This window comes from Nymphaea colorata, chromosome 5 (genome assembly GCF_008831285.2).
Source record: "Nymphaea colorata isolate Beijing-Zhang1983 chromosome 5, ASM883128v2, whole genome shotgun sequence".
Lineage (NCBI taxonomy): Eukaryota > Viridiplantae > Streptophyta > Magnoliopsida > Nymphaeales > Nymphaeaceae > Nymphaea > Nymphaea colorata.
Genome location: NC_045142.1, coordinates 7,557,751 through 7,569,450, shown reverse-complemented (window position 1 = coordinate 7,569,450; position 11,700 = coordinate 7,557,751). Strand labels below are relative to the sequence as shown.

Genomic DNA, 11,700 nt, shown 5'->3' with positions numbered 1-11,700 from the left:
ATTTTACAAACGTCAGCTCACCTCGCCTCATTGCATTTAACAATATTAGTCAAATGCACTCTTTCTATACTGCCCGATGAACCATTAAGGTTAAGGCTGGGCACTGGGTCGGGCTGCTTTCGAGTACTTGGTACTTGGCTCGACTCGGGCTCGAGCTTAAGAATAAGCCTGATTCAGGTTCGATAATTTATTTTTAAATTTTTTTATTAATATATATATATATATATATATATATATATATATTTATTTATATTAAAAATGCCTGAGCCCGACTCATTATGGGATGGGCCTGATGCCTAACCTTACATGAGCTCCTGTTTGTTCAGGCAGGCAGTCGTGGACGACATAGAGAAGCTCGCAGAAAGTGTTTTAATTTCTTCTCGAGAAAGGGATATTAGAATGACCATTGCCCCCCCTAGGCACTAACACTGAAAGAAAACTTTTCAGGAAAAAAAATAGCACTTTCAAGAGTGATTATTGATAAGAGCCCCTGCAACCATTCCATCTGTGAACCCATGCAAACACGGGACATTAGCCCGCCCAAAAGCACATTGGGAACGCATTAGCCCGTCCTTCCATCGAGTCCATAAACGGCATAATAAATCATCGTGTCGTATGAATTTGGCATTCTTGGCATAATTCTTGTTTCTTATGAGTAAAGTATGAAATGACCAAGGTGCCCCTAGTATGTCAAAGGTCAAGCCCCACCTATAAGGACAAAAAGATGAGAAATGCAACGGTAAAATTGTCAAATATCTATTTCTTTCTTTGAAATGGCGAAATGCCTAAACCTCTCTTGCACGTCCGATGCATGCAATGTGTTCTAAGCGCATGCAAAATTGAATGTTCAGGACCTCATTCTCAAGGGAGTTGGTGCAATTGAAGGAGTGAGAGCAGTATTTGTTTAAAGCAGACTTGACGCTTGGAGGATGAGAGGAAGGGTGGAGGCTTTGATTCTTAGTAGAGTAATAACATGATATACTTGTCTTAGTTATCGGGAATGTACTTCAATTAATAAAATGTTGTTGATGAGGAAAGGTAAAAACTGTGACAACAAAATTGGGAAGTGAAAAAATATATAGTTTTTTTAAAAGATGCAAATGGCATGTGAAGGGTACTCCAATAGACAGGTGGCCTATTATATGCACCCAATGCTTCGTTGAGCGCATCTTCCTCTCTATATATTAATTTCGTGCTCTTCACAAGTTTCGATCGATGGAGGCTTTTGAACAAGCCAAGGATCATAGTGCAGCAAGGATGCCGTGGTAACAGTGACGAACTGATGATTGCTGAACCTTCTCTTCTCGTCTTTTTGGAGCTTTAATTCGCCGCCTCAAACCGAGTTAAGTTTTGCTTTTGATGGACCTCGGCCATAATTGGAGGTGAGAAACCAACTGCCATTGAGAAAAAGGAAGAATCTGTTTGTTTCCGATGCAATCTGCTGGGGTATAGGGGTTGCAGGAAGAATATGTTTCTTTAAGTAAAGTGTTTCTGCATGTGGATCGGAAAGCAATATAAAAGAACGCAGATATATGTGTGATAGTCGTTGGTTGACCAAGATTTAAAAGTTCGTCACTAAAAAGACCATAGATCATCGTTAAAGCCACTATAAACGTTCGTTACACCATAAGTACTCATGGTTGTTGCCGATTTAAGAAAATGGCCGATTCGGTGCACTGCAGTGTGTATATATATATATACGGAACCATTTCTAGTAGTTACCCAAGATCCACATAGACAAACACGTCGGTTCTAGTTTAAGCAAGATCAAAATGAAATCCATTTCATTTTGGATCATGTATTGGGTTTGAATGCAGCTTGTAACAAAACAACTTTAGGCCTGTTTGATTGCCCGGGTAAAAGGAAAAATTCCAGAAAAAGCTGTACGGGTGGGTGAAATTTCACCCGCCCGTCTCACGATGTATTTTTCCCTCACACCATTTCCTTTCACCCATCTCCTCCTCGCTCCACAGTTGACGGCAGTGATCACTTGCACTGGAAATAGTTAAAATGTCTATAAATTTGTGGACTTTTGCTTTTCTTAGACATCATGTATGACTCCTGCATTTTGTATTGGCCAAATCCACTTCTTTGTTATATGATGATCCTGTCTTATTATGCACCAAGTTGTTCCAGTCTCCACGGATTAGCTAAAAAGTTGAAAGTGGTTAATTTTACCATGCAAAAAACTACCTTGGGCATCAAATAAGGTTAATTTTATCACGTTAAATTCTACCTTGTCATCAAACAGAGGCTCAAATTGGAAGAGAGAGAAATTTCATCCTGTAATTTTTTTTAAAGAAATTTACCATGGTAAATTTATCAGTTAAATTATTCTTGTGCATCAAACGGGCCCTTAATCTTTAGCCAAACCGGCCCTACTCATTCTTTAGGTCCAGTGGATATATTAAGGTTGAACCTGATCCATATCAAATCGGGTTCAAACCATAACTCGTCATCAGAACTCAAATGCATGTTAGGCTCAAGTCTATAATTACCAAATCGAGCATATTGAAAAGCATACCATATCCAAAAACTTAAATTCATATACATGTGAAGTGATCTATAACCAAATGCAACCCTAATTAATCAATACGTCCAAAGTCCAAGGCAAGTTCCTAGTAGCAACGTTACTATATTGGTGTAGCTAGATATGTTTTGGCTTACTCTACTTATTCAAAGAGCAAAAAAGTGAAGTGGGACTAAAACTCCTCTCTCTCACACCAACAATAAAGCAGATCAAGCAACTCCTCTCTCTCTCTCTCTCTCTCTCTCTCTCTCTCTCTCTCTCTCTCTCTCTCTCTCTCTCTCTCTCTCTCTCTCTCTCTTTCTATATATGTATATATATATATGTGTTTGCAGGGGTGGAGCCAATATTTTTTTTTAAGGGTCAAACAGTTCAACTTTTGGATTTGGGTAGGGCCAAACTGAACCTAAATCCAAACAATACATGACGCAACTAAAATTTTTTAATTTTTTCGATGTATTTTTTTTTTCAATTTGCCGGGGTGGGGCCATGGCTCAGGCGGGCCCCCCTCCCTCTGCCCCTGTGTGTGTATGTGTCTGTGTTTCAACAAACATGCATGTGAGAATCATATAGATTGAGTGTAGAGCATAACCAGACTTGTTTTACCTGACTTTAGGAGTGGCTATCCAATTGTCTTAGAGTTTCATCTTGTTGTTTGTTGCCATCCTTTGCTTTTGGACCTTAGTTCGTATCTAGGATCCAAGGAGGATTGGCTTCAGTGCTATTGGAACCAAATTCATATAATCAGATCAAGGAGGATTGGCTTCAGTGCTATTGGAACCAAATTCATTGGACCAACTCTTTTCGGATTTTCTCCCCCTTTCTCTTCTTAGCATCAGACAGAGATGAGTCTTTGGATTTGAATTATGGAAGAAGGAGAAGACCTGCGGCTATCTCCAGTGAGCTCCACCAACAACTGATGGAATGATACTGTAAGAATGAAGAAAATGCAAGCAGGCAACTAGGCCAGGGTTTAGAAAAGGGACATTTTAAACTAAAGGAATGCTTTATGGCAAGCGGCTGAATCCCCTAGTGGTATATGCGAACTTGGGTAGAGTTAGAATCTAAGTCATGTGGGTATGGGCACAGGTATGGCAAGGTGGGTATGGGCACCGTAATTTTAGAAAATATGAGTATGAGGGTTTGACAGATGTATATATATATAAATATGCACATTATATATATAATAATCTACAAAAAATGTTCAAATTTAAAGGAAAATATAGAATATAGGTGGAAGGGAAATAAAAAAAAAAAGAGCGAAAGATCAAGTACTAGGACAGTTCAATGGTACCTGCGTGACTTAGTTGGGAATGAATAATCAAGTTCATAAAACGATTGGCCGATTTCTAGATACATCCAACGCCGGTGCATGCAAATTCTTGTCAATTTGATTTGAATCCGTTAGTTCCTGATTTAAGTCAATTTTAACAATATTCATTTAGTTCATCATGTTTTTCCAGAGGGATGATATTTTCTTCTAGTATTAGCTTATTATGTTTAAAATAATGAGTTTCTAGAATTAGCTGGTGTCATTATTTGTCATAATGTTTAATGAATTAATATTATTGCAGGTATGCAACAAGCTTATGAAGTTTCAATCATGGTGAATATTGTGAATTGATTAATTACTAATGGCTGGCATCTAAGGAATCTCTTAGACCTATGAACATATATTGAGAATTTTATTATTCATACATATTACCCATTTCTCGCACTTCTCTGATGCAAGCAATTCAATGTTTGATCGAAGGCTTTCTTTTGTACAACTTGGCACATAAAACAAAGTAACAAAAGTTGAAAGCTCCCACCACCCCAAGCATCCAAAATACCTTGTCCATTCTCCCATGATTAATATCATTCGGCAACCAACTAGTTGAGGCCTTCACTATCTTCACCACAGCAGCACTCAGATAAAATCCAATGGCAATGATCACGGCCATCATCGCCGCCGACGAGCCCTTTAACGGTGCCGGAAACTCCTCAAAGTAGAAACTCATCTGAGCTGGAAGATGGCACGCTTCTCCAGCACCTACCAGTGCTAAGGGAGCCACAAGCCAAAGGGCAGACATGGGAACAGTTGCATTGGACTGGTCCATGGTACCATGACTATGTGCTATACTTAGTCGCCGGGCCTCGACTAGAGCTGCTGCTACCATTCCCATGATACTGATCAAATGGCCGGCACCAATGCGCTGGAAGAGTGTCGGTGACCACCCCAATAACTTGTGGAGAATTGGGTAGATGACACGGTCTAAGACAGCAATGAAGATGGCTGCAGCAAGGAAGGTGAAGACCAAGAATGAACTTGCCGGAATAGAGAAATGGGAGCCCAAGTGACGGTCCATGGTGAGGGCTTCAAGTATAGCCATGCTAGCTTGGACCCCAATGGGAATGCTGAGGAATATGCTGCTAGACCAAATTGGTAGTATTTTGATGAGTGTTTTGAGGTCTTCTACTTGTTGAGTGGTGCATAGCCTCCATGATTTTGCTATTGTTCCATTGGAGTGGGTGTCTCCTTCCATCACAAGGGCTGCTTTGTTGAGAAACCTGCATTAAACCAGAAGCAAATATGAAGCAGGAGCACAATAGGCAAGTTGGAATCGTGTGTTCTTTCTTTAATTCTTAGTATGCCATGGTCCTTGACACATAATTTCATTTAACTTCAAAGATATGTTTGTTATATTATATGTAAGATTACAAGTTTAGATTTAGTAAGTTGGACAATATTATTTAAATCTCATATTTTATATGGGAAAGAGAAAAATGATTTCAAAGTTTTTCATTAAGGTAACCAAGGACCAGTTTGCACCCCTTATATAGCAAATGAACCATGAAATTCAGCAAAGAACACCTGCATAATGAGTTTTTGCAGGGCCTGTAATGGTGTCTAACTAAACAGACATAGAAGAACGTGATACAATGAAAGGGAAGGAGGATTCTTAACTTGAATTTTGGAGTTAATAGACATGGCTGCTTCTTGGCCACCTCAATACTGTCATCTTGGTAGAAGTAGTCCTCAGCATTTGGTGACAATGCCACTCTCCTCTTTCGGATTGCCGCGGCCAGAACGCGGACGATGCTAGTGAAAGGGCTCCCCTGGGGCCTGACATCTTTGTAGTGCCATTTGCCAATAATGAAGATGATGACACTAATGATATTAGCAACTAAGCAAAAGCCATAACCCCAAGCCCACCCAACATTATCTTGCACATACACAACAATTGTGCCAGCCAAGATGACTGCAGCATAGAATGAGAAGAAGAACCAATTAATGAAAACTTCCCGGCTCGTGCCGTCGGCAAATTGGTTCGCCCCAAACGTGACTATTGTAAACCTTGTGCCTCCAATCCCTACACCAACTAAAGCCATTGAGATGTAGAGAACTGCATACTGAAATGCTGATGCTGTTTCACATGGATTGCTTGTAGGTGCACAAGGTGAGGGTCGAAGTGACGGCAAGATAGATGTTAGAGTCAATGGAATAAGACCCTGCGAAGTTCAAGGAGTTGAGTCACAAATCAATTCTTCTCAAATAAAGTAAATTGAGCTTTGACATGCAAATCTTTCATGCATCTTCTAAAGGAATGCAGAAAACTTCTCTAGAGGCGATCTTGTGCATATTGAAAACCAGCATAATATTAATCGCATGCAACATATATTATAGAACTTTTCCCATGATTATCCTCTCCTTTGAGCCGTTTCCCAAGTCCGTCCTTTCTGTTTGAAGCTCCGGAATCCATCCCACTTTTTATTTACCAGGAAAAGTCCATTCTTACAGGGCGTTTGATGGCATTGTATTTTGATTCTACTATTAAAATTCTAGAAACAAAATTCCACCTCAAACTAGAATTGAAATGAAAATTACAGTTCTATTTTTCCTTTGTGTTTGCTGGTCCTGAATGTTGGTTTCAGAATTGAAAATGACATATTTGATAAAACATCAATTAAAATTTTATAATTGATGAATTAAAATCATCATTACATGTGCCTTAAAAGGGAGATGAAGAAATTCTAAAATTCTGGGGTTGTATTTCCACCTCCTAAAGGGTGCTTGATGAGGCCGAAATTATAGAATTCTATAATTAAAATTCTTATTTTTGATGAAATGAAAATTGTATTATCAAACAAAAAGGTTTGTTTCTAGAATTATGATTCTGCCCTGGGGTCAAATTATGACTGAATTAATTAATTAACATCAACTCTCATGTTTGACAAAAAAGATAGAATGATGGTCTTGTTCTTAGGGATTTTTATCACATAATAAATGACAATAATGTAATTGATATTCCATAAAGCATGAAAATTTTCTGCACAACCAAAAATGCGGGATGCAATATTCATTATTGGAAAATCTGAAAAAACCTACGATTGAGATGTGTATGCCTTGCATATTGACTTTTAAGGATGTCATTTCAATATTATTGATATTTAGTGCGCACGACTCAGCACCACTCAACGTTAGTGATGCCCACCAATAATAGTAAGTGGCGAACAGCTTTTAGCTAAAAAAACTAACACACTAAAACATTAGTTAAAACTCAGTGTGTGGCACTCTTGAATGGGTCATTGGATCAAATCAATTTGCCCTAAATATTGGTAGAAAGAACACTCATGGAGCATCCAATATGTCTGCCTTAAATGTTGAGGCAGGCTCACTAAACAATGTTAGATTCATGGACACTTCTCTAAGTGTTCTTCCTACCAAACAACCTCTTAAGGAACGAAACTGTATCTCCAACTAGAACTATAGTCTGCAAATCATCATCAATCTTGATCAATTGTTCACTTTACCTAATAATCATATGCAGATTGGGTTGATGCCAGAGCTGAACACAATTCTTTAACTGTGCAAGATAAGAAACTACTATGCGACAAGACTCTAATGGTTTCTTGAAGGTGATAAAGCAATAGATCCTTTTCCCAAACATATGTCAAAGGTCATTTCAAAGAACATGGCGCATATCATAAAGAAAAAAGGCAACGAATGAGTCTATTATGCTTCGGCACTGCTTCTACATCATCAAGTTAAAAGGGCAGTATCTCATCTGACAGCAAAAGTGGCTCTATCAGTGAGAGATTCCGTGAATGCTTCTAGTCTATATATTGAGATCTCAGTGGTGGACGGGGAACATATTCAAAGCAATTATTTTTATCTTCTTCACACGGCGAAGCTTAAAAAGAGCGTAACAAATCCCTCCTTTTGGCCTTATCTTTGAGATAATGTTTCATTCGCACATGTTGGTGTCAGGAAAGGATAGACAATAGTGCAAATAACAGGGTAAGTTAAAAAAGAAAATGAGGAGGACTTGTTGGTGGAGGTGGTGGTGCGGGTGCAGATATCGGATACTAGCACTGGCTGGGGTCATACTATACATCTGAAGGTGGTTGTGCACAATACAACCATGTACAGGCCCGTTTGCGTAACATCTGTCCTTAAAAGTGGGCCAGGAGTTCAAAGCTCATGCATAGGGGGCTCGGTGCACCCGGTATACAATCTATCCACAAAAGACATGTTATTTTAAAACAATGCGAAAAAATGTGAAAATTAAATGCAGTTTAAAACTAAAAAAAACATGTTTTTTTGAAAAAACGTTAAAAACGAAAAAACACGTTTTTAACGCATTTTTTTGCCTTTTTTTCACTTTGTTTTTCATTTTTTTTATTTTTTAATGCCAAATAGTTTTTTTCATTTTCTATTTTTTATTTGTTGCAAATCTACTTATCTTTTGATGTTTGTGAAATTATTTTCTCACTTATTTTATTTTTTCACCCAATTTTAGTTTTTTTTTATTTTTTTAAATACCATTTTGTCCCGTATTCTTCATGTTTGTCATATTATACTCGAGAAAAACTTCACCGTTTGAAACTCTGAGACATTATTTGTGACTATGGTTCTATCATACCTCTCCAACTCTCGTCTCACTCACACCACCAAACACTACTTTCCATCGTTTAACAGCTGGTTTAATTGTGAAGCCAGATCACATGCAGAGAGCTATCCATTCAATCTCAACATATAGTGGGAGAGCTGCCAGTACCAGTACGGTACTCTAGGGCATCGAAGGCTAAATTCTTCAATGTTTTACTTTTTCTTCTTAAAGTAAAACTTTTCATATTTGTGACCTTACTCCTTTATATTTCTATTTCTAGCATGTCAATAACATTTGCGAATTCCTATCTTGGGTTGTGGTGCCACCAAACGATTGTATGGTAAACCGTTCAGGATTTTGAGCACAGGGGTCTTAAAATGAGCCTGGATTTTCAATTCAATCTACCAATCTTAAAGCACAAAAGATGCTAGTATCAAATAAACTTTAACCTGTGAACTATATATATATATATATATATATATATATATATTCGTGGTGGAGTTCTGTTGGCTGATAAAACCTGTTTTTTCTTTTTTCTTTCAGTGCTTCACAGCGTGCCTCCAATGCGCTTTGGCTTGGACATTGATGACCACTATGACCACTTTTTGTAGTATAGGAAGTTAACGATTCTCACACTCTAAATAAGTGAAGACTGGCTACATACTAATATATATATATATATATATATATATATATATATATATATATATATATATATATATATATATAGAGAGAGAGAGAGAGAGAGAGAGAGGGTTAAGAAAATGTATTTTTTGCGATCCAACTTTACAGATACGATGTTAACGATAAGTTGATCAAAAACATATATTAAGCTAATGATTTTTAAAATTTTATTTTATTTTTATAATAAGTAAATTGAACGGCTCTCCCATCTTTCATAAAAATAGCTTAAACTAATGCAGGTTTCATATTAGCTTTTATAAACATTTTGGGATGTTTTTATTTTGTTTAAAACATTTTTTTAGCAAAAGAATAAACGATCTGGTTTTTATCCCTGTCCGGGATCTACCAACAGAAAATAAACCCCAAAAAAATCAATCTTGGAGCTCCTTATTTATACTAACCACGAAGGAAACGAGTGAAGATATCAGGATAACCGTGAAAGCTCTGAGGCAGGAATCTGAGATGATGGCACCAACGACGGGGGTAATGTTGGTGGATCCATTATATACATTCAAGATCTGCACTGCGGTGATCTGATCAACATTGAATTGTTGGACGAGGTAGACGATAATGTTTGCGAATGCACCATTCACAGCGAGTCCCAGCATCATACTGGTTCCTGCTTCCACCAACACACCCGCGTCTGTAAGCTTAATTATACCATGCATGTTGCAAGCATCGATCAACCGACCGATCTGCTTGAGAATTAGGAAGATGGGAGTTGAACTTACCTATGATGAAGGGGAAGGTGATCCACCCACCCTTTTTCCGGCAAGGCCGCGAACCGCCATTACCGGCAAGCTGGACGACAAGTGAGTCGCGGCTGGCGTCGGAGTATTCCGGCTGCTTGGTCGTCATCTTGATCTTGACCAGTGACCACAGCAGCTGATGGAAGAGCAGGACGGCCGGTGACCTCTGTATATATGATGAAAGTTTTTCGTTTAAGGCATGTCGTTTCATCGTAATTTGCTCACCAACTCACCACTATCAATGGCAGTCATTTGTTACATTTTGCGCGTCATAAATTTAGATAACAACTCAGGAAACCGGTAAATTATCAGGTTTTGGGCCTGGGCCTGCTCGGAGTGGAGCCAAGATTTTTTTTAGGGCGGCACTAAACAATTCAACCTCGGATCTAGGTAGGGTCAAACTGAACCCGAATCTAAAAACTATGTTGCACAACTAAATTTTTTTAATTTTTTTCATATATTTTTTTTTCAATTAATTGGGGTGGGACCATCGCCTAGGTGTGCCCCCGCCCCCACCGTGCACCTATTAGAATCGAACCAATGGAACATTGTCAACACGACAGTCAGCTCAGCCTTCCTACGATAGGGATGTCAATATATTTGATTCAGATGGAATACCCGATCAAACCATTCCATATGGGTAACAGCAGTGCAGCCCTGCGGCTACTGAAATCGGACCGATGAAGCATTTGTTAACACACCTGCCAGCTTAACCAGCTATACGATACGGTTGTCAATGTATTTGATTTGGATGAAATACCTTATCGAACCATTCCAAAAAAATCATGTAAAGAATCAATATCGAATTAAAAATTTCGATTGGATTCGAATTTAAGAAACGACACCTGATCAGCTTTGTGTTGGGATTAGGATTTATATAAATATCCAATCGGATTTGGATTCAGAATCGGATTGGATTTAGTTTTAAATAAATATCCTATATCCAATGCCATCGCATTTTGAAAATTCCAGATTCAGTTCAAAAATCAGATTCAGATGCAAATGTTAATCTAAAAATCGGATTCAAATCAGATTCGAAACATGGAATCGGATTCCAAATTTAGATTTAGATATGGTATTTTGTTTGTTGGTATTCAAATTCGAATTCAAATATGTGAATATTCTGAAAAATAAAAAGATAAAGTAAAAGGTAAATCAGATTCGATTGGAATTGGTTCTGCTGGCATCCCTACGCTACAGCAGAGCTAACGTGGTTTACCGTTTTGAACGAAAAGTATACAATCCTACCCGCTGCTCGAATCTGAAACTTTTTGAGAACCGATTCGATCTACAAGCAGATTCAATTAGCAGCGTGCATGTTTGATCTAAAACACTAAAAGGACGTTATATATATATAAACTGTTTATTAGACTGCAGCAGTTAGCGGAAGTTGGTCAGATGAAGAAATTCAGAAATACAACTAAGGTCTATTGTGAGATCATAACGAAGAAAAAGCCTGCGAACCGAATACTTTTTCATATTTATTTGATGATACTAATTAGAGAACGCAGAGGCGGAGACGAAATTAATGGGCGAGCTACGGAAGCTGACGTGAACACAGTGGCTTGGTTGACACATGAATATGAGAACTTGCCAATGATAATTGTGTGCCTATAAATGTGATTGAAGTAGAAGAAAACGACACCTTTCTACTATATAACCACCAACCTTTCCCGAGTTGGGCAGGTGAGCTATCGCACTAATGGCAAGCTAGAAAAATTTTTAAGAGGGCAATATATATATATATATATATATAACATGTAAATACTTGAATATGTTAATGCCACAATAAAAAAACATTGAAGGGCTGGTGTAGACTCATATGTGGCTCATTTTGCAATGATATTGGGATTAATGGTATCTAGGA

The 11,700-nt window shown here is 38.1% G+C and overlaps 1 protein-coding gene across 1 annotated transcript; it reads right to left on the bottom strand.

The window, feature by feature from the left end:
• Positions 1–4,184: 4,184 nt before the first annotated feature.
• LOC116254802 (protein NRT1/ PTR FAMILY 2.6-like) lies at positions 4,185–9,978 on the bottom strand. Its single transcript, XM_031630384.2, has 4 exons — positions 9,816–9,978; positions 9,486–9,703; positions 5,475–6,019; positions 4,185–5,077 (listed from the first exon to the last, which is right to left on the bottom strand). Exons 1-4 carry the CDS (start codon positions 9,940–9,942, stop codon positions 4,264–4,266), a joined length of 1,704 nt encoding a protein of 567 aa, XP_031486244.1. The 5' UTR covers positions 9,943–9,978; the 3' UTR covers positions 4,185–4,263.
• Positions 9,979–11,700: the final 1,722 nt, after the last annotated feature.